The following is a 27,503-nucleotide window of genomic DNA, read 5'->3' on the forward strand; positions in this document are numbered from 1 at the left end:
TTTTTGAGTACATATAATGAACATTCAGTTTAGGTGATCTTGGAAATCTGGGATAAAAACACAACCATTTGAATTCTGAGTCATTCATTATATTTAACAAGAGCAACTGGGTATGGTAGTGCATGCTTGCGATACCAGCACTCAGGAGGCTGAGGTTGAGGATTCCACAAGTTCAAGGCCAGCCTGGGTAAAACAGTGATAGCCTGTCTCAAAAACAAAACAAAAAACAAAAGAAGCAACAGCAGCCACCGGCTACATCCAGCTTTTCCCCTGACCTCTTGGGTCCTATAGGGGTTCAGAGAACAGCAAAGTTGATTTAACACATCTCTCTCATGAGGCATGATCGAAAGGACGTCCTCAGGGTGAGAGAACCACACCATGTGAATACAGTGCATTAGCTGAGTTCCAAGAAACTGTCTCCTGGAGCCATTTGGAAGAACTTTGATTTTAAAATACCAGGGCTCTCCATTAAAACACTCCAACAATTCCAGGGCTTGAAACGGGAAGATGTGCAAACAAACAAGAACCTTGAGGTCAGAACTATTAAATGTTTAAAAAGAACTGCTAGAGAAAAGTACATTCTTCTCTGGTAGTATTCACTCCCTTTCAACTCCGTGTGAATGGACAATGTGGGCACATTTATTCTTACATTCTCAACCAGAACAAAAGATGCTTTTAAAAGAGTTTCCAAATGTCATGGCTTAAAAAACAGTTTTGGGAAACTATTTGACTACTTTTTTTTCCCTCACTGGTTAAGTAAAATCTTCACCGGGCATGTGAAACCTCAGCACACTCTTTAAGACTTTGGTGGGGAATCAGTCTGTAACCTGTCACCTGTCAAAAATCTCTCTTGGGACTGATGTGGACAATAGTGGCAATATCAACCTAATGTACTTGTCCATAGTGGCAAGGCATGTCATAATCGTGAAGAGTTAATTGATTTTCCTAGCACATTCCTTTTCATAACATTCTAAATAAAGACTCACAGACAGGGGCAGGGCAGATGAATCAGTGTGTAAAGAGCTTTCTGGGTCAGCATGAGCATCCAAGTTCAGATCACTAGCACTCACTCCAATGCTGAGCATGGCAGCATGCACCTGTAATCCCAGCACTGGGGGTGCAGACACAAATGGGTCCTAGGGATTTGTTGCCAGCCAGTGTAGCAGAAACAGCATGCTCCCCATTCTGAAAAAGACTGTCTGCAGAAGTAATTCAGGAAGACCCTTGACATCACATCCTGGTTTCTCTATATATACCCATACAGATTAATGCAACCACATACACTTCCATGGCTCCCTCAAGAATCACTGAAGGGATTAATTAGCTTGGTTTTAATTTTCCTTCAACATATACACCCAATCGTGCACTACTCCATAAATATGTGCAGTTATTGGTCATCATTAATACATGAATGCAAACATTACTGAAGTTATTTCTAGGTCAACATGGACTATACCCAAGAGAACCAGGTGAAAATATATGTAAACATTTGACATTAAATAATATTCACAGTGAGAATGCTTCAGGGATTCGGCATGAGCCTAGAAAAGGTATAGTATGATGGAAAGACTGAGTGAGGACAGAAAACAGAAGCCTTGGCCTGGGCCCAGTGCTATCATTACTAGCTGTGAGAGATGGAACAAGTCCCACCGCTTTCCTGCATCCTGGTTTCCTCCTACAGAACAGAGCAGGGTCTGCCTTTGGTCTTTGCTCTCTTGTTACTCCAGCTCCTGTTAGGCATGGTGTTCATGGTCTTTATACACCCTGCTTCACTTGGAAAACAGGCTGAATAAATTTCAGGGACTCTATTGTGTTCCCGAGAACAGTAGAATGTGCTGCAGTGGGGTTTCCTTTCACCCCAAATGCACCGAGGAAAGGCTCAGTCAAGTAAGACTGACTGTTGAGAACAAAACCTTGGAATGGCAGCTGCAAGCCAAAGCACCAGTGGTGCTGGCTGCTCGCAGCTGACTGTGAGAGCCGCTCGGGGCAAAAAGAAATCCATTAGGGTTTCATTCAGGATGTTTTACATTTAGAATGGCTGCCTCTCCTTTCTTCACTTATCGTTCTTGGAATAGGACAGGCATCTGATACAGTTGCTCGCAGGGACAGAAGTTGGGAAGATGGTAGACTCTGATACGGGCTCCCCTCCTTACCTCCTCCACATGACTCAGAGCACTTGGTGAAGCCCTCATATTCCCAGTCATACAGCTCGTCCAGGTCCTGCAGGTCACCCAAGAGTCCGTCTGCATTATCTGGGTGAAACTCCGGAATTTCCCCGTTGCATGGTCCTGCATAACAGGCGCGCTGCGATGCGGGCTTGGGTCCTTCACATTCATCCACAGGCAGGTCAGCCACAGACTGAGAGAAAGACAGGAGCACCTGGCATCTTACTACTCGCATCTGGGTCCCCACACCACAGGTGACAGTACAGGCCGACCAGGCTTCTGGAATGAACCTGCAGTTAGTAAGCAAACAAGACGATAGAATGAGAAGCCCCAGGCAGGAGGCGGTGGGTGCTGTGAGGGGCTGCATCACACCTGCCTCGACTCCCAGAGCTGTTCTAGGATGTGCTCGGGATCCTCCACCCAGTCCTGGGCTGGCAGCTTCACTCTAGTTCATGAGCTCACTGCAGTGTGTGTTTCGAGCGTGTCATGTGAACTCCCAGCTGCAAGACATTCCAGCCACAGACCACCTGCTTGCTCACTGGTCTGCACCCCTAGTGGCGGCGGGACACTGGTGGGTCTCCTCCTCGCTCTAAATCTCAGCACTTGTGCCTCTTGCAGGATGCTGGCTCTCCTTACACCAGGTTAATACCGATACTAAAAACGATAACAAAATAAGCCCTTGGAAGAGTTTAGGGAAGAATTTTCTCTTAGTTTGGAACTCCTATCCACAACTTTCCTTGCTCACGTTCAGTGTGCTTCCCAGGATTTTATTTTTATGCACAAAGAGGGATTTAAAAAAAAAAGTTTCCAAGAATGGCGCTGCCTTGTTCCTCACACATTCCTTGAATCAGTCTGAACTCCATGTCTTTTTATATCGCATAGAAAGCCACGCTCACACTGAAAGCCACAGGCATGTTACAGTAAACAAGAGACTCTGCAGTCATACACGCTTGTTCCACGTCCTCCACCCCCACCCTTGGAAAGAAGCTACACGAGTAAGAACTTGTTGTTTTCTCTTGATTTTCTTTAGAGTGTATGAAAATATCCATATTCCCCAAAAGCTTTTGCTCTTCATTAATCAACCATGGCCATAACTTCAGTGGCCTTGAGAGGTCCTAGGGGAAAAAGCCCAGAGGGAGCCATTAACATTTTCTGAAAAGTTAGTATAATAATTTTGCAGAAAGAACTTTGGGATAATTACCTCCTCCCCACCCCCACGATCCCGTTTTCTCACAGGGAGGCATGCTGACGAGGTAGCAAACTATGCTTCTCAACTATGATTTTGGCAAAAAATGAACTGGTAAGAAAATTACGGCATTAAAACAGTTCATGGCTAGTTCAGGGAAACCGAAATTCTAACAGCAAACCAACCCATTATTGACACAACAAAGATCTTCCTGAGTCTGAGGTTGGCCTTCCATGAGACAGAAGTGATCAGTCTGCCTGGGAGGAGTGTCCTTGCCCAAAGCACACACACTGTTTGGAGGCATGGTAAAGGACCCTTCCAAAAGTGCCTCATTCTAGTTATCTTGAACAGGGAGAGTACACAGGTCACTAGACCGCCATCAAATGGTTGGCTACTCAGGATGATCCCCAAGAAATTTTCACCCCAATATCATATTTGGCTTGTTTATCTTCTGGCACAGAGACATAGGGTCAAATAGTATTCCAAAAAGATATAAATATCTTCCTCCTTTAAATAATGGCACCTATATGAATGCTTTTGAAATAGAAAACCAAAATCTATTATCAAATCTTTTTAATTCTCTTATTGCACATTCACACACACCTGCTTGGCTCCTGGAACAGGAATCATGACAAATACACAGCCCTGGGTTTTACAATACAGGTATGTGCGTAAAGGGAAATGTACAGTCACTTTGTATCTAAGAAAGCAACTGATGATCTGTCAGCACAGTAATGGGTAACACATCTTGAAAATGTAGTACCCTACTTTGTTCTAAATTAGTGGTTCTCAACCTTCCTAATGCCATGACCCTTTAATACAGTTCCTCGTGTGGTGGTGACCCCCAACCATAAAATTATTTTTGTTGCTACTTCATAACTTTAATTTTGCTGCTGTTATGAATTGTAATGTAAATATTTGTGTTTTCCAATGGTCTTAGGTGACCCCTGTGAAAGGGTCATTGAACCTCCAAAGGGGTCTCGACCCACAGGTTGAGAACTTCTGTTCTAGAGTAAGTTAGCAGGAACTCCAACTGTGTCCTATGGATTTTTCCTACTCAGTAAGGCTTATTCTCATACTACCTATAATAGACTTCATCTGTGACTATGACACTGGAAAAGAGTCAGCAAGCCTTTTCTGTAAAGAACTAGGTTAGAGTTTTGCATGTTGTGTAGTCTCTGTGGCAAGTCTGCCATTGCTGGAAGAAATGAGTAAGTAGATCAGTGGGGCTATGTTCCAACAAAACTTCAGTTGCAAAAACTGGGTAAGTGTAGAGTAGGGGTTGGGATGATGAAGGGTCTGGATCTGACCTGTGGGCTATAGTATTCCAAGCCCTGTTATAAGAATAGAATGTCTCAGAATGTCTGCTAGAGAGGCCAAACATTCTGAGATTAGTAGACAGTTCCCAAACTTATTTTAGGTCTAGGTATCCATCTCTCTCTCTCTCTCTCTCCCTCTCTCTCTCTCTCATATACACATATATGTATATATAGTATACACACACACACACACACACACACAGTAGCCAGCTTTATTTGTCTGCATTTATTTTTAAAATGTGTCCTAGAATACACATGACACACACACTGTGTCCTCTGCTCTGTTTGTCTATAAGATGAATGACTTTACATTTATTGTCTTTGCAGAATTTGAATAATAGTATCCCCAAATATACAGAAGCTCAATGAACCCACAGTAGCAAGAGTTCTTTTTTAAAAGCAGGGTTGTAAATATGCACACAAAAATATATGTGTGAGAGTTTTTGACTATATGAATGGTAGAGTTAATAGTAATAAAATACCCTCCCCATCATAGAAAAAGGGTAAACATCTGATTTACCCCAAATGAGAGTCCTCTCAAATGCAATACAGCTTCACTGATGTAGCCCCCAGCCTGCTATCCTCAGGACCTCTTCAGGTTCAGATCAATTGAAAACAATTGGAGTTTGAAATGGTGCTAACTCTTAGAAGCCATTTTAATTTCTCTACTGCATACACCATATGATATAACACATTCCCCCTTTGTTGAAGTCGGATTATATTTCAAGGAAAACTGTCTGATTGTATAAATGGCTCATAAGTGACTGTGTTTCTTCTGAAACATTCTCCTCATCCCTACATCTAGCTGTGCATTTACTGCCTTGAGTTTTCTGGCCAAAGGCGGGAGGAAGCAAGGCCACAGAGAGGGCAAGTGAGGGGGCTTAGGTGTGATGTTTAGAAGTCTCATCCTGAGTATCCTTTGCTGAGCAAGAATCTCTATAGTGGATCACTACATTAATAGTTCCATGTTCTTCTTGAGGTTTAACTTGGGCATTTCAAAAGGTTTCTGTGTTAAGGCAGCACTGCTGGATGAATGATAAAGAATGGTTGTTCCAGAGACGTCTTCAAGACAGTTGAGAACTTCAGAACTGGGGACATGATCCTCATATACAGTTTTCGCATTTCTAAGATCACACACACACACACACACACACACACACACACACACACACACTCCCCACTTGGTAAATGAATGGGGTGGGCTTTGGTCTGGCCTTGCATTGCAAGCTTAATTGTTCATTTCACTAACAAAGAGCTTCTGATTTAGACTTGTTACTAGAGTCCCTTTCATGACACAGAAAGCAGTGATAATCACACTCACTTGTAAGATCCCTAAGTGGTTTAGTTTATTATCAACTATTATGAAGTTAGGGGCATACCCTGAAGCAGTAAAAACAACCATTTTATCAATAAACTGGTAAGTGAAAACAACATGCTCTTGATTGATTAGCCATGTATCACTACAGACATGAGCTAAAGCGAGGCTGGAGTTTTATGAGTATGCTCTGAAACTGACATATTTAACTTTCCTTTTCCTCTATTACTTTGCACTCTCCCCCTGCCCCACCCCCCTCTTTCCTTTCCCTTCCCTCATCTCCCCTTTCCCACCTCTCTCATACATACAGTCCTGATTTAAAAATTATTATTATTAGGGCCAGCAAGATGGCTTAGAAGTAAAAGTGCTTGTTGAGCAAGACTGGCCCAGCCTGAGGACATGAGTTTGATTCCCATAATCCATGATGTGAGGAAGGGACCAACTCTCAAAAACCATCCTCTTGTGCATAAACACAAGCATGTGTGCACGTGCATACACACACACACACACACACACACACACACACACACACACACACTTGTAAACCCATATATGCACACACAGTAATAAAAATTAAAAATGCATCAGGATTAGTCAATGGAAGAATAAGTTGATAGGTGTGCCATTTTTAAAAAGATGTATTTTTATGTAAGTATTTGCCTGCATATACGTTTGTGCACCAGGTTTGTGCCTGGTACTTGTACAGGCATTTTATCCCTGGAACTGGAGTTACAGGCTGTTGTTAGCCACTGTATGGGTACTGGGAACTGAATCAGGATCCTCTGCAAGATTATCTATCCAGTCCTGCAGAAATGCTATTTTGATGGTGTTACTAGTCTTAAGTCCTAGTTTCAAAATTCATATTGGAAGTTTCAAGGAATCACCTTACAAACATTTACTTTTGGTAGTTTTCAGTTTTAGTTCATTGTGTAGCTGTGAGTCTATGGGTTGTGGCTTTCTTTTCTTGCCGGTACATATTTACGTAAGGAATTCGTGGTATGGCAGCATAGTGAGAAAAGAGGCAGGGATAAAGTGGAGCACTTGGGGGAAATAATGAAATGCTTTAAAATGAACCACAGAGGGAAAAGAACACCCGGCACACACATCTTTCCTGATTATCTTAGCCTTTTGTTGACTTTGAGTTACTGTACCATTCTATCAGCTGCAGAAAACTGATAATGCAAGTGATTTTCCTTTAAAAAGGTTGATCAATTATCTAGTGGAATCTAGTGCTTCACTGTCCAATGTACACACTGATTTTTGCATCTATTTGCAAATTCCTTTTATTCATATTTACTTAAATGTGCATGGCTCTTCTAAATTTCTTTGAAATGGATGCAACCCATTACTGGCTCCCTCATCAACTGAGTTCCCAAGTAATGAACTACAGAAGCCTCATTCAAGAATTCATTTTCCACAGTTTCAATTAGCCATGATCAACCATGGTCCAAAAATATTAGGTGCAAACTTAGATAAATAATGCACAGCTTTAAATTACTTTTTTAAAAGTATACTAAAAGTATACTTAATTTTGTTGTTATTGTTAATCTCACTGTGCCTAATTCATAAATTCAGCTTTATCCTGAGTATACACTAGTAGCAAAATATAGTATCTACAGAATTCAATACTATTTGTGTTTATGGTTATGCATAAGGATCTTGGGGTGTATCCCTGTGAATAAAAGAGAATACTGTAAATGCAAATTTTGACAAATGTTCACTTTATATTTGCATCAAAATAATGAAATTTCTTAAAAAAAACTTTTAACTTTTAAAATAAAAAACTTTTACCTTTTTAAAAAGAACATTCTTTTTTATTTTGTGTGAATAAATGTTTATTTCAATGTATATATATATGCACCACGTACATTCCTGGTGTCTGTGGAGGCCAGAGAGGGCGTCAGATTCCACGGAACTGGAGTTATAGGTGGCTATGAGCTGCCACATAGGTGCTTAGGTGGGAACCAAATCCGTGTCCTTTTTAAGATCAGTCAGTATTTTTACCTTCTGAGCCATCTCTCCAGCCCCCAAACATTATTATCTCTTAATAGTAATCATAGAGGTATCTATAAAACATTATGTTGGAAAAATAAAATATAAGTAAGTCTACCCCGAATTAACCAGGAAAGACTTTTCATAAGTATGTCCCAGGGGGCAAACATCACAGACTTGATTGCTAATGATGTGCTATTCTAGGAAGCCTTATCCAATGTTTAACCCAAGCTTTCTTTTTTTTTATTCTGTTTATGTTTGGAAAGTTGGTTCTTTTGCTCCTGGGTAATCCTTGAGATAGTAACAGAGTAAAAGCTTTTAGACTAGATATAGTTACTTCAATGTAAGCTGGGTATTTGTGCATCTGGAGAAAAATGCTAATGCTTGAAAGAAAGACTGCAACTGGGTGGAAACGGGTGGTGCAGCGGAGCAGCCTTCCTGCTCCATCTTTCCGTTCTCCGATTCTCACCTCTGCATGACATCAAGAAAACTGACATAACACTCCTTAATCTCTCTACATGAGGTTGAAAAGGGGGGATTTTTAAAAGCTTTACAAAATGAACAGATTAAAAAAAACTACGAAGGAAATGCTACAAAGGGAAGACAACTCTTCAGCTGAATCATCTTAGGAATTTTCAAATTATTTGCATAATCTTAAGTTTTATGGGAACTTTAAAAATGATCTCCAAAGTATATTTTGGGCATCTTTGTCAAAAATAGGGTGACAATAGGTCTATGTTGCTAAGAAGGGTTTCAGTGAAAGGAGTGGGGAAGAGGCAAGGTAAGAGGGGGTAAGAAGGACTATTATATATTGGCATGAAACTGTGAAAGAATCAAAAAAAACTTAACAAGTTTAAAAAGGATTACTGATAAGAATTAAAGTTTGTGGACAACAGTTACTCAAGACACCATTCTACATTTCCTCAGAACCTGTCATCCCAAATAGATGAGAATCTCATTTAAACATGCAGTCTCTGGCTAAGGGCACCAGGTCTGAATGGAATTATGGCAGTGGTTCTCCAGCACTGCCAATTCCTAGTCTCTGGAGCTGCAAATAACCCTTGTTAGTGATGCCGCTCATATTGAGGTCTCCAGGCAAAGTGATCCCAGGGCACCCCTCCACAGAGCCCCAGACAGCACATTCTTCCTGTAGCTTCCCCCAGTCCTTGCACATCATGCCTGTAGGTGAGTGAGCATCATGAATACTACAGCATGTCTCAGTAAAACTGAGAACAGAATGATGGATCCTAGAACTTAAACAAATGAAACTTTGGTAGAGCCAACAATACAACTACTTGAAAAGAGAGGGGAAGACAGTCAGTGGCTACCTCTGTCTGGTCCTGTGCACCCAAACTATTCTGCAGAAAGGACCCAGATCCCAAATGCACAGGGCAACATGGAGAGCTGTCCTTTAGAGGCTAGTGAGGAAATTCATTTGGGCATCTTTGACATGTAGCTGGCCTCTGCAAGAAGCTTTCAATGGCTTTCTTGCAGAAACTGCTTAGTGCTTGAAGTAAAAGAGAATCCGAGTGCATTTAAAGAGGCATTGTCTTTTCAAAGACTTCACCAGGAGGAAATCGCATAGGAGGAGCCACTGAACTGTGAGCTGAGATAAACCCTTTCCCCAGGGCACTTTGTCAGAGCATTTTGTCACAGCAACAGGTAAAGCACTGTCTTGAGTTAAAGGACAACAAGCTTGGTTTGCTTCTCTGGTTACCACCTTCTCAGTCACCTTTCCTAGGTCCTTCTGTCCACAAACCCTAAGGATTGTTATGCCTCAGAGCTCAGGTTTGCAGCTTCTAATACATTTATTAATGATTCCTAATTTCAATTACCATGGACAGGACATTTTTAAGTATTTAATCTTAGAACTTTTTCTTTTCAAAGAGCAAATATTAATTTATTTACTTAAAATAAATAATTAAATTAATATTAATCTTACTAAAAAACAACAACAACAAAAAAAAAAAATAGGGCTGCTTGTGACAAAAAAAAAGCTGCTTGTGACCTGAGTTCAGTCCCAGCAACCTACATGGTAGCAGGAGAAAAACCAACTCCTGCAAGTTGTCCTCTGACCTCCACACACATGCCAGGGCACACTCACACCTGTTGACCCATCTTATTCCGACCCAACTAGAGAAATCAATGTAAAAAATGTGCATTGTCCTTCTATATCAAACACTGATTTGCACAGTGCTTTAAAGGATTTTACCAATCAGTTGTTAAATCCTAACAATATCCTGATGAAATGGGGACCTTTAGTATCCAAGTATTCCCAAGATGAGGAATCTGAGACATAACACATGTGGCTGATAATGTTTCATGTTTTTTAGTACATATTGCTATCTTTTCTTAATATTTTTACTTCTGTGTTCCAAGAGCATCAATTTAAATGGATTTCTGTGTGTGTGAGATGGTGTGATTGTGTGTGTATGTGTATGGTGTATGTGTTTGTGTGTGTGTGTGTGTGTGTGTGTGTGTGTGGGGGGTATATATGTGTGTGATGTATGTATACGACGTATGTGTGTGTATGTGATGTGGTGTGTGTGTATATGTGTGAGTGCATATGTATGTGTTGGTGTTTGTATGTATGTGGTGTGTAATGTGTGTGGTATGCAATCTGTGTGTATGGTGTGTGCGTGGGTGCATGTGTGGTATATGCATATGACTGTGTGGGTGTTCTTGCTGGTACATGTCCATGTAGAGGTAAGAGCAGGGTATTGGCTGTCTTCTATTGCTCTCCACCTTATTGCCATGAGATGAGCTCTCTCATTGAACCAGAAGCTTGTCATTTTGGCTTGGCTGGCCATGAGCTCTTAAGATCTACTTATCTCTGTCCCCAAGTGATGGGATTATAGGCCTTGGCAACCATGCCCACCTTTTCACTTAGGTGCTGGGCATTTGAACTCAGGTCCTCATGGTTGAAGAGCAAGTGCTCTTACCCACTGAGCCATCTTCTCAGGCCCCCCAAATGGAATTCATGATTTCCCCCCTCAGCAATATATTCAACTTCTAGTCTTCTCTATCCCAGCAGGTGTTTCTACTAGCCACTGGTTAGAAAAATTCACAAGTTAATCTTGACTCCTCAATTTCCTTTAATTCTTAATTCTAACTGACAGGTCGGTTCTATCCATTATCCCCTGAAAAACTATTTTACCCTCACTAACTTTTTTTCCATTTGCACTGTCAGCACCAACCATTAAATAATATTAGCTAACAGTTATGCTTCTTGCCATATGTATTTCATGTACACGACTCACCAAACCACTGGGAGATGAGCCCTGTTGGATATGCTGTAAAATGGGTAAAAGGGATTACCAGTGTCTTTTCAATGAAGAGCTGGCATTATTCAGTGACTTGACTAGGGGTGGTCTAACTCTATGAGAGACTGAGACTTGAAATGTCTTTGTCTAGATATTTATAACTCCATAGAGATAGAAATTTCCTTGTAAAGGGCTGGTGATGACACAGATGTTTCCTGTCCATAATTATGCAAATGTTTCCTGTTGGTGTAAATGATTTTGTCTTCTGGAAAACATGAATCTTTTTAGGCCCAACTCTTTATTTGAATTGGTTTCAGCAACTTAATGAGCTCCCTGGATAATTCATGAATTAAAAAATTCATTCCATATATTCACTTTGTGTTTGCATATGATTTGTGATATTTTTGAAAATTATATTTTCACAGTGCTACCTTCATTCCAATATCTAGATTGAGGTACAGAGCTCACCAGAGTCACAATATTGAATAAATAACAGAGTCAGTATTCAATCCCTGGCTGACTGATCTTCTACCATGCCCAGCCCCTCAGTGGATTACCTATGGCATGCCATGTAAACCATGGTTACAGAAGCTAAGGCTGTGTCTTTTCTTGATGACCACAGCAGCCACATCTGTCTTCTGTCTCTGCTGATACCATGAGTCATTCTTTCAATAATCTGACATGGTGCTTAAAGAGGAATAAATCTTCCTATGGGTGCATTATGTCATCCTTGACCTTCATCTCCACCTTCTCACTAGCCACACGTCTGCTCTCACTTCTATGAATGCATGTAGTTCTTTCTGATTCAAGAGTTAGACATCTGTGGACACTTTCCTGGTGACCCTCTCCTTTGTCTCAGCTTAGATTAATTTTCTCAGTTATCCTAGGCCTTGCTTCCCTCCTTTCCTCCTTCCCTACCTTCTTTGCTTCATTCCTCTCCCTCCCTTCCTCTCTTCCTTCCTCCCTTCCTTCTTTGCTACTTTGTGTGTGTGTGTGTGTGTGTGTGTGTGTGTGTGTGTGTGTGTGTGTGTGTGTGTGTGCTTGAAAGATATCAACCCCAGGTGTCATTCTTCATGTGTCATCCACCTACATATATATATATATATTTTTGACAGGATCTCTTTATGTAGTTCTGACTATCCTGGAGCTTACTATCCACCAGACTGGGCTCAAACTCCCAGAGATCCTCCTGCCTCTGCCTCCAGAGTGCTGGGATTAAAGGCATGTGTCACCATGCCTAGCCTTGCCTTGGACTTTTGAGGCAGTGTCATTTATGGCATGAACTCACCAATTAGGCTAGACTGGCTGGCCAGTGAGCCCTAGAACCCCGTCTCTGTCTCTCTAATGCTTGGATTACAACTTTGTGCCACTATGCCCGGCGTTTCAATGCAGGTTCTGGGCAGCAAATGATGCTTTCAGGGCAAGCACTTTATTACTGAGCTACCAACCCTCCCTCCCCCTTTCTTCCTTTCTCTCCGTCCCTCTCCCTCCTGCCTCCCCCGACCTTCCTTCCTTTACTTTGCTTGAGTTAGGGTCTTACACTGTAACCCAGGGTGACTTAAAACACACTCTGTAGTCGAGACTGGCTTCAAACTTGTGGCAATCTTCCTGCCTCAGCCTCCCAAGTGCTGGCGTTAATGGCGTGAGAGCTGGTGCGCACAGCCCAGCATTTCATTTTTCTGATGGTAGTTACCTATTTTTTTTTATAACTACAGAGTTCTGTTCATATTGATGGCTTGTTGGGTAGCCAAATAGCTTGTTTAACTCTGTGACAACCACCCTTCCCCCAGACCTCACTGAAAATGCTGTTTTATAGAAGAAAGGATCCTGAGACAGATGCTGACCTTGTAATTTATACATGACTCTCTGGCCAAACATTGCTTTATCTTACTGCTATCTATCCACCCAGTAGAAAAGGCCTTAGAGCATTCTGGATCCTCATCTGAGGTTACAGGGACTCATGGAGAGCCTTTATCTTGTTAAAATTTACTTTAAAAAACTCAGCACATACAAAGCGTTTGTGGGGTTAAGTGATACGCTGTTAGCTGCAAATAGTGGAGAGGAGCAGAGTCAAATTACTGTCTTCACGGATGACAGAGGAGGACGTGACATGGCTTTAGACCGCCTTTCTGTGCTCTTCTGCTGTGTGTGAACAGAGCATGACTTGCAGGCTTGCTCTTCCGGAAGACCCTTTGACTATTTAAAAGGCTGTATCCCAAAGGGACTAAAGACGCCATGTGGCTGACAGCTATCAGTGCATCTGTGGTCCTCAGCTTAACACCACAATGAAACTTTAAATCCACACCACTCAGCCCTGACTTTGATAAAAATCTGAAGCACCGTAAACTCAGAATACTTTGTGTTAACCGTTTCTTCTTCCAGTGGAGTGAAATGAGTTTATCTTGCATTTCTGTAAAGCTTTCTTTCCTTTAATTCAACAAGTTTGGCAGAGCTTTCCAATGAAAAGTTCAGTTCATTAAAAATGACCTTAATGGACTTAACATGTATTGGTGGTGACAGGGTCCATGCTTTATTTTGGCACACGAGGACCCCATTAATTTGTCTTTGTCACTCTCTAGGGCTCCGCTGAGCAAAAGCTCAGAGTTAACTTTCTGAAGACAGTTACAGAGTGAGCAACATTGGCGATGGTGGAGGGGATGATGAATATAGGACTTCTTGGATTGCAATGAAGGTCTTTACTGACCACATAAAAATGGCTCTGTCTGTGCTTTTGACTTTATTATTGATTTTGCTGTCTCTGGACACGCTGGGAGCAATCAGTGGGGATCGTGTGTATTAACTCAGAGTAGGAGAAGGCTGCTTTTTCACAGAAGCAGTCTCTGAACCTTCCTTACTCATTTCTATAATTTCCCGGGCATTTCTTTTTAATTAAAACAAACAAAAAACCCTATCCTTTGTATGTTAGGATAAACTCTGGACTGAGATAAAAGTATGGTACACATGAGTCTTCAAGGAACTTCTGAAGTGGAGAGAACAGGCAGTAAGACGGGGTGATGTGGGAACGACAAGCTGAGTTTCAGATTAAATCTTATTTATATTGGGTGGTTACTAATAGATTTTAACTCTCTTGAAGATTCTCTAGGAAAATCAATGGTTCGCGGAAAAGGTTTAGTTATGGCAACAGGTAATACATTCATTATGGCCTGCACTCGCTACTTTACATATGTTAATCCTCATAATCTCTGTGCTGTAGAGACCACAGTGTTCGGTTTACAAATGAGGAAATGGAGGTTTATGGGTTCAGTGATTTGCCCAGGGCCATTGTTGCTAATAGAGATCCAAGTTGGGGCCCACACTTGACCATTGTGCAGCATTGCTCTGGAGAGATAGATGGTGTTTAAACCTTGATCCTAGCAGGGCTAAATCCATGTTAGGACATATAAAGACAGAGCCCCACTCCTCACCAACTCATAGGTGGCAGCTGGATGTATTTGAGGAAAGGAAAAAAAAAACGACTTTAGGAAACCATAGGCTTTTTAGTCTGGTTTCAACATACAGGTTTGCCTCAGTGAGGAATAAACAGTGACAGAAACATGTGATCATATGCTGTGGAAGGCCTAGTTATCTATTCCTAAGTAATAATTTTGACAGCAATGCCAGATTCAAATAAACTCTATCATAAGCTTCCAACTGTTGGTTCACATCAACATGTCCCTCCAACCCTCATAGTATATATGTTAATTTCATCTATATATTTTTTTTAACATTTGTGTGCTGTGACATATTAGCTTAACTATTCTGATATCTTAGCCCAGAGGTAGATATAATTCTAACCTTGATAGTACAGAACTGGGCTTCTAATGTCAATCATACCAAAACATCAAAGAACATTTCTCTTTTGATTTATTTATTTTATTATTTCATGTGCATGAGAGTTTTGCTTGCATGTATGTGTGCATACCCCATGTGTTCCCGGTGGCCCCAGAGGTCAGAAAAGAGCGTCAGATGATAACTGGAGTTATACACAGTTGTGAGCTCCCACATGGGTCCTGGGAATTATATCTAACTCCTCTGGAAGAACAACAAGTGCTTTTAATCACTGAGCCCCCAGTGACATTTCTTAATTCATGTAGAGCTCATCTGTTTAATTTGTGGATACACAGCCAATATTCAAATTTGAATCACAGCCCTATTGCTTCTGTGACAAGACTACCCAGAGGTTTCTTTCTTTTAAAACATTTACTATTATTTCTTATGTGTATGGGTGTTTTGACTGCACATACATCTGTGTACCACGTGTATGCCTGGTGCCTGCTGAAGCCAACAGAGGTCATGGGATTCCCTGGAACTAGAGATACAGACAGTTGTGAGCTGCCATGTGGGAGCTGGGAATTAAACCCAGGTCCTTTGGAAGAGCAGCTAGGGCTCTTAAACACTGAGCTATCTCTCCAGCTCCAACCCTGAGGTTTCTTGAGAGTAAAACACTACTAAGTAACTTTTGCAGTATCTGTATCTACCACAAAGTCACTGTACTGAGCAGGTGGCTCACTGGAGAGTTTTAGCTCCTGCTGCTGGAGGCATGAACCGTGAGTAGATGCTGTCTTCTTCCAAAGTTATCTATTGCGAAATGTATAATTGTGCCTCAGCATCTGCTACTGCAGGAAATATGCAGGGTAGGGATAATTTCAGTAGATGGGGATGAGGTCAGGAAGGGAGGAGCTGGAAATGAGAGAGGGTAAGACACGAGAAGACAACAACTGTCTACTTAGTTGAAGGCATCAGCTCACTGCATACCAATCATGCTTCTGATGCTCAACCTGCTACTGCACCAGCATCCTTTTTGTTGACTTGTGTTCCACAGTATACTACTTGCTCTTACATGAAATGACTACTGATGCTTAAAATGTCTATTTCTATGCATAGAGAAGGTATTCCTTGATATGGGAGATGGCTCAGTCACTAAAGATTAAGGCTTGCATCAAAAAAGATTAAAAAAAAAAAAAAGAACTTCCTTGCTATTTTCCCTGGCCTGAGACTCATAAAAAGAACAAAACTCAGGTACCTTTGTATTGCAAATATAAAAACCATTGCTGTCTAAACCCTTCACTAATGTTTGATTCACTATATATTTTTTGGGGGGAAATATAAGAATTCATGCCACACAGCTGAGATTTCTAACCATTTTCTTAAACTGTACATCCTTAAGCACTAAGTTAAGAAATTTACATTTTCTAACAACTTAATAGGGTATAGATATTAACTAAATATATTGAAGCATAGTTCTAAATGTATTGAAATGCTGCCTCCCACAAGATAAACAAGGCACCTAAGGACTGAAGGAGCATCATGGGAACTCTCATTGGTCCTTCTATTTAGACCCAAATCCTTGTGGGTTCTATTCACACAGATGGAGTTCACAGATAAGAATTTCCTTTTGTTTCTTACTGAATCAGTCCTGTGGTTAACCTGATGGCACCTGGTATCCAGATATCACTGCCGATTTCTGACTGCTTTTTCTTTTCCTCTGGATCATGTCAAAATTATTTGTGATAATACATTTAAGGCCTGATTATTACAATGAAGCTTCCAAATAGCTTGCTAACCAAAAGTGTTGACTGAAAATCTGCTAAGATAACTCAAGAGTTTTAAAATGCAAAATCAAGGCAGAAGGACTGCCTGATCTTACCTTTGCGAGTATCACGTGGTTTTCCACCTGGTGAATGCCAGCTAGTTGATGAGGGGATAGCTGGTTAATATTAATGTTAATGTATTTGCTATCTAGAACCTGAAGGACATTGTACATCACTGCTTACTCTGAACCAACCAGGAAAAACTGCCAGCAACTGAAATGTACATGGGCAGAACTGAGCTTCCCTCATGTGCTGTATAGTTCTTGTGTTCTCTATCTGAGATATTTTGTTTTAGAAACCCCAAAGTTGTCTAGGAAGACAGTCAGAATGCTGGTGCATCTTGCTCAGACTTTGTTTGTTGTAAATATAGCTCCCTTCAAAAGCTGCCCTCTAGGACATTACGGAGTCTGTTCCCACTTGAAGGAGTTAAGGAGATGAACATTTTCCTTCCAGTTCCATATCAGATGAGACTTTAAAAGTCTTGGAGATCACCGTTGTATGAGATTTTTTTTTTCTTTCAAGAAATTAAGCTGACAAAGAGGTCATAATTTGTACTTGTCAAGTGGTAGAGCTGGTGATATGTACATCTATCTCAGCAAAGACTGAAAGCAAGGTGGAGAGATCAGTTTCAGTTTCTACCTGATCAAAGTATCCAATTGAACAACTACACTGCAATTTTGAACTACCACCAAATAAAGTTACTTCTGATGATTTAAAGGCGATTCCTTTACTTCATTGGAAACAACCTGATAGACTCCACTTGGTCTGCTAGTGTTAAACCTAATGAAACAACCCGGTTCAAAAGCAGCAGAGGAAAGTTCCCCCAGCACACCCTCTTCTGTCCTTGCTAATGTCAGTAGCACCACCACCCTCAGAAAACCCAACTCCCCAGAATCTTAACTGTAGATGTTTATCTTCAACCATGTGGTCACAGGATTTCTTTAAAGTATTTTTTGACAGCCTTATACATTTATCTAATGAACTTCCATCATATCAGTCACCATTCTGTTTTCTCATTTTCCCTTCCCTTTCCCAAAGAAATCTTTCTGCTCAGCATGCCCTTCTCCTACTATCGTGTGTGTGTGTGTGTGTGTGTGTGTGTGTGTGTGTGTGTGTGTGTGTGTGTATCTGTCTGTCTATCTGTTTGAGATCCACTGAACTTAGAGTTTTGTTTTATTTTTTTGACAGTGGGGGTGGGAGGTAATTTACCCAAGCAAGGTCCACTGATCAATGATTATATTGCTGAAGAAGATGACATCTTCTCCTAACAACTGTTAATGGCTAATAGTCCCTCTAGGAATAGTGGGGCTGCATGGGTTCCTCCCACATCTATGATGCAATGTTAAAATGTTAATTGACCCAATCATATTTCAGCCTCCTACAGCTAATCATAGCTACAGTGAGTTCATGAGTGCAGTGGCTATGTCATGTCCAAGGACTGCTTTTTGCTACATATTTCACCACCACCGCCTGGCTCCTACAATCTTTCTACCATCTCTTCCTATGTGTTCCCTCAGTCTCAGAGGGGTGATCAAGTGGCCCCATTTAGAACAAAGATTTCTTTTGATTTTTCAGCTGACAACCTTGGAGATGAGTTTACTCTACTGTATTTATTTTTATGACTGTCTGTGAGCGGTTTCATTCATGAAAGCCCAGAATCTGCTTACTTTTCAGTTTGATGTTTGGATCATATTTGCATTGTCTTACTCAATGGGAGAAAGAAAAATTCTTTGTTTAAGGATTCATCCTGGAGCTGGGGAGATGGCTCAGCAGTTAAGAGGACTTGCTGCTCTTCCAGAGGATCCAAGTTTGGCTCCCAGAATCCACATCAGATGACTTATGCCAGGGGGCCTTACATGGCATGACTTACATCTGATGACCTCTGTGGCTAATTAGTCTCATACCCCTCCTGTACTTAAAATAAAAAAAAAGTTTGGGGCTAGGGAGAAGGCTCAGCAGGCAAGAGCACTTTCTGTTCTAGCAGAAGACCTGGTTTGGTTCACAGCTGCCACATGGTGGTTCATAACCGTAGGTATCTTCAGGTCCAGGGAGTCTAAGTCCCTTTCTGGCCTCCAAGGACAATGGACACATGATACACAGACAAACATATAGACAAAATACCCATACACACAAAATAAGATTCTTGCTGCTTGTTGCCAAGATAACTGGTTAAAACTATGTCTAGGGGACAAAATCAGCACAGAGGTGTGGGTTCCCATCAGAGAGTTCACACTTCCACTTTTGCACACATTTGCCACACTCTGTTTGCCCAAGGTCCATCTTCTGTTGCTGAGGGACAAAACGGCATCTCAGAACATTTGTGTTGTGTTTCTGGAAGTGCTGTGGGGGCAAACTGGGTAGCATCTCTATCACTGAGCTGCAAACTCCAGCCCTCAGATGAAACTTAATAGATGATGGATCTATATCATACAAAATGATCCAATCTGTATACTTATTTCAGAGCTTCTTGGAGATATATCTGGATTCATATAATCCACACGATGTTTAGGTTAGTGGAATCACAATGTGAGGACATTCTTGTGTTCTTCAATATTTTACTTATTTCTTGGCAATTCAGTTTTTGGTCTTTTAGCATAGTTTTCTTCTAAATATATCTTAGAGAGATTGCCTTCCAACATACTTCTGGCTAGTGCTAAGCAATTTTTTCTTTTATTTTGGGGTTATTAGAAATATCTGACACTCAATAAGGACATTTCCATATGCTAACAGCTTAAATACAGTGATTTTCCTGTATTTATTTAACGAGACAGGCTGTTGATAATATTTTCACTTTCCATATGGGAAAACCGATGATATTTGCTGCTTTCCTGTATAACTCACCCAAGCCTGCTACAGTTAGTACACGAGATAACAGCTCTCGACCTCTGTTCCCTCCAGCCTCAGAGCAGCAGTTGAGAACTGACAGCTGCAGCTTCCACACATTACTGTTTAATTTAACCAATGTGAGCCTCTTTGGTGGGGGAAGAATGGCTTGCTGACAGTATATCATTTTTTCATTGTGCTTTGGAGAGTAATTATGGTTGTTATACACATTTGGAAGCATGTCTATGTGGTTTTTTGAAAAAAGAAAGAATTAAGACCATGCAAAATTATGTTTTTAAAATTCAAAATCAATTAAAAAATGTGACACTTAAGACCTTTCTGAGGGCTCAGCACATTAAACATGTAAGATGTATTAAAATGTGGAAAACATATAGCTTTCATTACCTAATTCTACAGCTGTCATTTATTTCATTTTTGGTATTAATGTAATTGTTGTTCTGAACATAACTATATACATTTCCTTTACATTAAATTGGCACTCCAATTATAATCTACTTCAACTCAGATTAATCACACCAAGATGGCAATTCCATTACATGAAGAGTGAAATTTAATGACTTAATTTTATATGCCTATGATTTCAATGGCTGAAAGTGTGTTTAGCTGCTTTAGGGGTTTTTATGAAAATTAAGCATAATGCATCTTAATTGGAACATTAGTGGAAAATGCACACCATAAAATATGCCTGATCATGGTCTATGATATGCTTCTGCATAAGCATTTAATTCCACTTACAGGTTTCATTGGAGTGGTATTGACTAATCAGAAAGAAGTATAATAATAGATGCAACATGCTTTTGTTTAGTTTTAACTCTGTTCTATTATTTAACATTAGTTAGAATGCAATATTATAGACAGATATGCCTCAGAACAGATGGCAAAATCTAATGTATAAGGACAGCAGACTGTTTACATAAACAATACACAGTTTGAGGAGTAATCTGAGCCAGCAATGTGACCCTTTTCTCTGTCTCAGATAAAACCTTAGTAGATGCAGAATGAAGGACCCTGATGTCCTCCTCAGCAATAAGATCTGTCAAACTAGGTCCTGCCTAGAGACTAGGTCCTAGCCAGAGAAGGAGGGGAAATGTCTTCATCTGTTTGATTAAAGATTGTTTTGTGACCTTCAGCTGCTATCTTTTCTCCAAAATTCTGCTACCCTTAGTTGCTTTTCTTTAATTTTTTTTACTGTGGTATCTTTATGATAAAAAATAATTTATTTTTAGTTTAATTGTTCTCCTAAGTAAAATGTGGTATTTAATGCATGCACCATTTGTTTTTATTTTTATATATTTTATTTACTTCTGGAAAATCAAGTGACCATTGATTACTGAAATTTCTTGAAACTCAGGAACACAATTTTACTTCCTAAAAAATTATATCAGATTTAGATCCAAACAGGATAAACTGGAGAAAAAATTCATTTGAATATCTTCATTTGTGTCTAGTAAAATTTACACTTCGGCTTGAAACTGAAAAGTATATGATATCCTATGTATTCTATTGTGAATTCCTGAAGGTTGGATCACATGTCTTGTATGTCCATAAATCATATGGACCCTAGTATCTACATTAAAGTAATCTAGAAAGGCTTCAAACTGTGAAGTGGCTTTTATCATATATGGAATGGATCAGTAAAGTACATTCCCCTGTGTGAAAACAGTGCAATAGATATGCCTGTTAGTATCTCTAGTGGAATCAGTGTATACAGCTCTACCAGTCAAGCTGCTTTTATCTCTCTTCTGGCTTACTTTCTGAAGTCTGTGGTAAATCTGTGTCTACTGGTCTAGATTTCACAGTTTACAAATGGAACTTGTATAGTACCATAAGTAACTGGGTAAAAACCACCATCTTTCCAATGAAGAAGTAAAGCTATTACATGCCTTTTACCTTTATATATATTTTATTTACTTCTAACTATTTGTTAATAGCCATACTACAAAGTTCAGGGATAAGGAGAGTGGAATGCTGTGCTCAGACTTTCATATCCGATCTGTCTGTCTGTCTGTCTGTCTGTCTTTTTATCCATCCATCCATCCATCTATCTATCCATCCATCCATCATTGTACTGGGGATTAAGCCCAAAGCTTTGCACATGCTAGGGAAGCAAGAGCTCTACCACTGAGCTCTATCCCCAGCCCATCTAATCTCTTTTATATCATCAGCCTGGAATTTCTCACCTTTGGCTCCTTGCCAAAGGAAAAAAAAAATTTAAAGAGGACAAGAACCCTACTTGTTTCTCCCTATATAGGGCAAAACTGAAAAAAACTTAGATTCAGTCAGGAAGAATATGAAAAAGTTCTAAATCTCATTTGAATGCAATTAAAGTTTTGACCAACACTTGGCATCAGATCCATCTCTGACTGGAAAGCCCAGAGGACTCACTCCCCCTTGGGAGGCCAGTTACACATAACTTAGAATCCACGAAAGCCACAGCAGTGAGACCCCGCTGCTAATTCCCTTCAAAAGGAGAGTCCCCATCCTGAACTTACGAAGGCTCTTCAGACACAGCAGCTCCTTCCTCTAGCTCCTGGGCTTGCTTGAACCATGGCAGCTTGGCCTCTACTGGAAGTTTCTCTGAGAATAAGTACAGTGGGAAGGGAAGAGGTTAGAAGCTACCCGAGGGTTCATGACATTCTCATTCTTAGTTCTAGTTTTGCAGTATGTGTAGAAGTCATGCTGACAATTGCAAATAATTACTGCTGTGGCAAATAGCTGCTCCGAGGACGGTTGCATCAAGAAGACTGGCCAATGGATTTAAAGGTTTCTTAACACTTGTGTCTATACACATGCGTCTCCTCTCTATGTTGAATTGCAAGGTCCTTTTATTATGAAAATCCCTATGTTAGAAACACTGACAACAATCGTAGAGAGAATCAACACAGCACCATTGACACCTTTTAAAATAAAAAGTCCAGTCAATAATACTGTGGTATTTTGTATAATTGTTTTGCCTTTTGGCTAAGTGTGATCTTAGGTTGCATTATCAAAACCAAACAAATTACCATGCTGAAATTTGTAAAACGTTGTTTTAAAGTTCTGACTTGTTCAATATCGCCCTCAAGGTTCAATAACAATGGAAACATCTGCCACTGAAGGTCCATAAACCATGATTTGATGTGTTTTACCTATTCATCTAGCTTTGGGCAAACAACTCAAACAAGCTTCTTAAGTGCTTCCTGGGGAGAATGTGGAGGAGAAAAAGAACTAGGGAGGCTCTAACTGCCCCTATAGAAGTCACTGCCAAGATTCTCATTTCTGACATATTTATTAAGGTCATTTATGGGCATATTTGCCTTTATAGTATGAGCCAGTGAAGTTCTGTCACCATTTTATAACATATAATTGCAAAGATGAAAGAAATATATCCACATATGCATGCACTATGGAGTTATGTAGTATTTTAACGATGCTTACAGAGTCAAGATCACTGCTTAGCTGTGAAAAATCCAGATTTTATTCTTGATAGTTAACTGCAAACAAATTTTTCTTCCCTCCAAAGCTGCTTGGTAAAGATAGGAACTAATAAATAATTGGCTATTTTTAGTTGGGTTTTCACTACTTGTCTTCTATTTGCAGCCATTGCTTATAGCTACAAAACAAAGCAAGAAATGTGCAGCTGCCAAAGTCAAGACGATAGCCTCATGGGTGCAGGGCACCTGCACATGCATCATGTCACAACTCCACCATCCACCCCAGTTAAATGACAGCCAGTGTAACGAAGTGTCTACCTTGGCACCAACAGCAGGCTTGTGCTCCACTATTGACTTGAGTCCAGGGCTTGTGGCAACTACATCTGATACTTGAAGATATTAATGATAGTCTGCTTAAAGGTAATGTCTGGAGGAAACCCAGTGTGAGGCAGGGGGCAGGTCAAGAACCCTATTACACCATAGCTCTTGTAACCCTCTCATGATCTCCCATATTGATACTAATGTCTCCCCAATTTTACAGAAGAGTAAACTTTTAGAGTGAGATTATTAAGAATAATTGGGATTTCTGGTCTGTCCTTTTGTTTTCCTTTTAGACTATTAAGAGCTCACAATACTATTCATTCAGATAATAAGTATAATGTAGCACTACCTCATGGCTGATTTTCATAGAAATGTAATGTCTCAAAGAAACAATATGAAGAGAGAAATGGGAACCACTTTGGCATTAAAAATAAAATGCTATATTGCATAGAGTTCTGAACATCCAAATGGTTTGTAATTCTGAGTTTTCCTGTTTCATTGGCACACCAACAATACTGTCATAGAAATGGGATCAATAGTCACATTGGTCGGAAAGATCCAGTATAATTATAATGCCTCTTGCTTTAGTAGATTTTTTTCTAAATTAAAAAAAATCATTTCTGACATCTATTAAATTCGTATATATGTCACAGTTCTATGTCAACTTATACTTCTGGAATTCAGCCTCATATTACTTTAATTTTCAGTATAGGAAGTAACAGTTTCCTGCTTTCTCAGTTGATGTCTGTGACTTCCCAGCATATGCCAGGCTCAGCAAAGTAGAAATATTTGGATTCGTTCCTTGTTTTTAAAGGAAATGTGGATAGTAAATTACATACACATACATACATATATATATATGTACATATATAAATATATATACAATCTGGTCTCTTTTTATGAAGATGAATCCAATATGTTTCGGCAATGATTTTCAAACAGTTGGAAGACAAGTGTATACATAGGTTTCTACATGTGCTACTTCATAAAGGATGTAGTCAAGATCATTTGAACTGGCAATTCTCATGTTAAGTGAAATAGGCCGGACTCAGAAAAACTAATACAATGCATGCTTTCTCTCATAATCAGTGTGTGTGTGTGTGTGTGTGTGTGTGTGTGCGCGCGTGCGTGCGCGCGCGCGCGCACACACACACACACACACACACTGCTGAAAAACGGGGACTATTTTGGCAGAGAAAATGGACTAGTGACAGGGACAGAGAGGTGCTGTGGTAGGGTAAGTGCAAGTTACAATGATATATACACATATAAACACACACGTATATATACTTATATGAATATATATGAATAATACATATGTGAATGAAAATGCCATAATGAAAACCATTATTTTGCATAAAAACTAAAAATATTGTAAAATAAGACAAAAAAATTTGAAGATGTAAAGAGAATCAAGTCTATTTAATATAGTCTGTGTTATTAAGAACCATTGCTAAGAACATTTAGGATATTAGAAAACAATCCAAGGAGATTTGAGATGCCTGACTGTCCCTCATCATGGAGGAAGGGTGAAGGGTCCCCTGCTCAGTTACCTCTGGGTTTGTAGCAGGGCGTGGGTATGATGCATTCTTCTTTTATGTGGGGCTTTGTTTTCGCACTGCAGCCTCCTGTGTGCATTCCTCGGTGGTCAATGCAGAGGACCACACGGTACCTGAGGCCCTGGCCACATGTCACTGTGCACTGGGAAGAGATGGCAAGAGAAAGAGAGAGAAAGAGAAGACTCATAGGCAAAGCCCGATTAACTTATTTAACTTCCCACCCAAGGCATAATACATAAGTATACTTCTTAAAAAAATGAAGTTTCACATACATATATGTATATGAGTCCTTCTGGTGGATTTAAGCCACTTCTTACCAGTTATTTGATCTTGGTTCTGTTTGGGCTTCAGAGGTGAAGTTAATTAAATCATCCTTTAACCATTTTTAGGATATCATTAATTAGTTGTACTATGTGCAAAGACACTCAAATAGAGTACCACAAAAGAGACACAAAGCTATAGTATGCTCAAGTTCAATTACTCATATAACCTTATCTAGTTACTTTGTACATATCTGTCCAAAATATGAGAACTACTAACTCCTACAAGGATATTAAGAGATGTTAAACTATTACCACAGCTAATTTATACACAGCATAGACAATGCAACTGATTGTATTGAAGTGGGGAAAAAATCATAGGAGCTGAGTCAATGGGCAGAAGTAGAGAGCCTCTCTGATAACTCTGCCAGCCCTGGGGCAGGTCTGATACAGGCAATGCCAGGCTTTTGAAGCTGTCCTGACAGACACAGTGCCGGGCTTTTTGTTGTTATGTTTGTTGTTGTTGTTTTTGTGGATAAGGACACAGTAGTTTGCTTCCACATCTTGCTATCTCCTTCCCCATTCCTCTTTTTTACATTTTTACATCCTGTAAGCAGGAAACCAAGAATAAGCCCGTGTGTGCGTGTGTGTGTGTGTGTGTGTGTGTGTGTGTGTGTGTGTGTGTGTGTGTGTGTGAGTGTGTGTATGTGTCTGTGTGTCTGTACAGTACTAAGGACTAATCCCGAACCTGTGGCCTCGGACATAGTAGGCAAGTGCTCTACCATTGAGCCACATCACTAGCCTTTCCCTTTTTAAATTTACTTTTTATTTGAGGCAGAGTTTACCTATATAGCCCAACCAGGCCTTAAACTTGCGTTCCTCTTGAATCACTCTCTCAAGGAGCTGGGGTTATAGGCCTGTGCCACACACCCAGCTAAGAATAATGTTTTAAGCTCAACTGTAGCAATAGTGACAGCTAGTATTGGTAGCATTTTGGGTTTCAATAATTCTACTTCATATCTATTTTTAACTATTGTGCTGTTTTCACTTAATCATGTTTCTTCTCAGTGAATGTGTCCATAGTTATATTTTTAAACGATTCACACCCCTTTTACATAAGACAAAAAACATAATAAAAAATGAAATCAGCTGAGCTATCTCATGGAAGCAGCTCTCACAGATTGAGGATCATTCAACCTCAATAATTCTTGGAAGGCATTTGCTACCCGATTGGGACGAGAAGAAGCGAAGTTGAAGTAAATTGAAGAAAGATTAGCAAATGTTTGGTCAGATGGGACGTTCGTCCTCTAGGAACTAAGATGACAGGTTTTGAGACCTCAGGTAGAGAAGGATGGCACTGTACAGGGCACTCAGTGGAGCATGATGGTGAGAGCTAAGAGTGGACTTACTCTCCTAACGAACAAAGAAAGAGGGCACAGTTACCGGAGACCACTCCTGTGCCAGCCATTTAGGGCAGTCAAAAATGTTGCAGGGCTGCACGATGGGCATCTTAGGGGTGTACATGCATTTCCACTCTTCCACTGAAGTGACATGCCCCTGGATGTCCTCCTCCACACAGGAAACTGCCCGGCTCTGGATGCCCCCCCCACACGAGGAGGAGCACGCGGTCCACGGGGTGGCCTCCCACCTACAGAAGCAAGGGGAGTCATCAGGGCGGACGTGCAAATTGCCAAACCTCCTTAGTGACCTGTCACACCAACCCAGTGCCCTGGGCCGATCATTGCTTCTCCAGAGAACCAAAGCTCTCCATAGGCTGAAATTTCATCAAGAGGCAAAATCCAACCTTGGCAAGACTGTTTCATAAGCCTCAAATCTCAGCACAGATATAGGAGATTACAGTCTGGGGAGCAAACCACCGGATGTCTGGGCTGTCTGTAACCTATTTACAATGGAGATTCAATCTGTAGTCCTCTTTCTGTAATTTCTGCATATATATGTATATGTATATATATGTATATATAACATACATACATACATACATACATGTGCATATACTTACATATGTATTAAAGTTTAATTACCTTGCACTAAATATTTCCGTTAAGTCTAAAACTGAAATAAGCAATGAATACAAGCGTTTTCCATTTGGGTGGATACTTTTATCTTTAACGTTTTGCTTTATCACTTCTGGATTTTTTTTTTTAATAGGAGAAGCTCAGACACATCTCCCTACACAAAAGCTCTTTCTTCCTCCCTTCTGTCACTGTCAGCTCCAGGATTCCACACACTCAGCACAAGCTGGGTGCTTAGACTA

At 40.3% G+C, this 27,503-nt stretch overlaps 1 protein-coding gene across 4 annotated transcripts in view; it reads right to left on the bottom strand.

Moving 5' to 3' along the window:
• Adamtsl1 (ADAMTS like 1) overlaps positions 1-27,503 on the bottom strand; it is a 949,615-nt gene that overhangs the window by 162,160 nt on the left and 759,952 nt on the right. For all 4 annotated transcript variants that reach the window (XM_052717522.1, XM_052717521.1, XM_052717520.1 and 1 more), the window contains 4 exons: positions 26,672-26,876; positions 24,963-25,110; positions 22,168-22,252; positions 2,154-2,455 (listed from right to left, as the gene is read on the bottom strand). In XM_052717522.1, coding sequence (XP_052573482.1) covers positions 2,154-2,455; positions 22,168-22,252; positions 24,963-25,110; positions 26,672-26,876 — 740 coding nt within the window. The remainder of the gene's footprint in view (positions 1-2,153; positions 2,456-22,167; positions 22,253-24,962; positions 25,111-26,671; positions 26,877-27,503) is intronic.

Source organism: Peromyscus californicus, unplaced genomic scaffold (assembly GCF_007827085.1).
Source record: "Peromyscus californicus insignis strain IS unplaced genomic scaffold, ASM782708v3 Scaffold_5__1_contigs__length_169319896, whole genome shotgun sequence".
NCBI classification, from domain to species: Eukaryota; Metazoa; Chordata; class Mammalia; order Rodentia; family Cricetidae; genus Peromyscus; species Peromyscus californicus.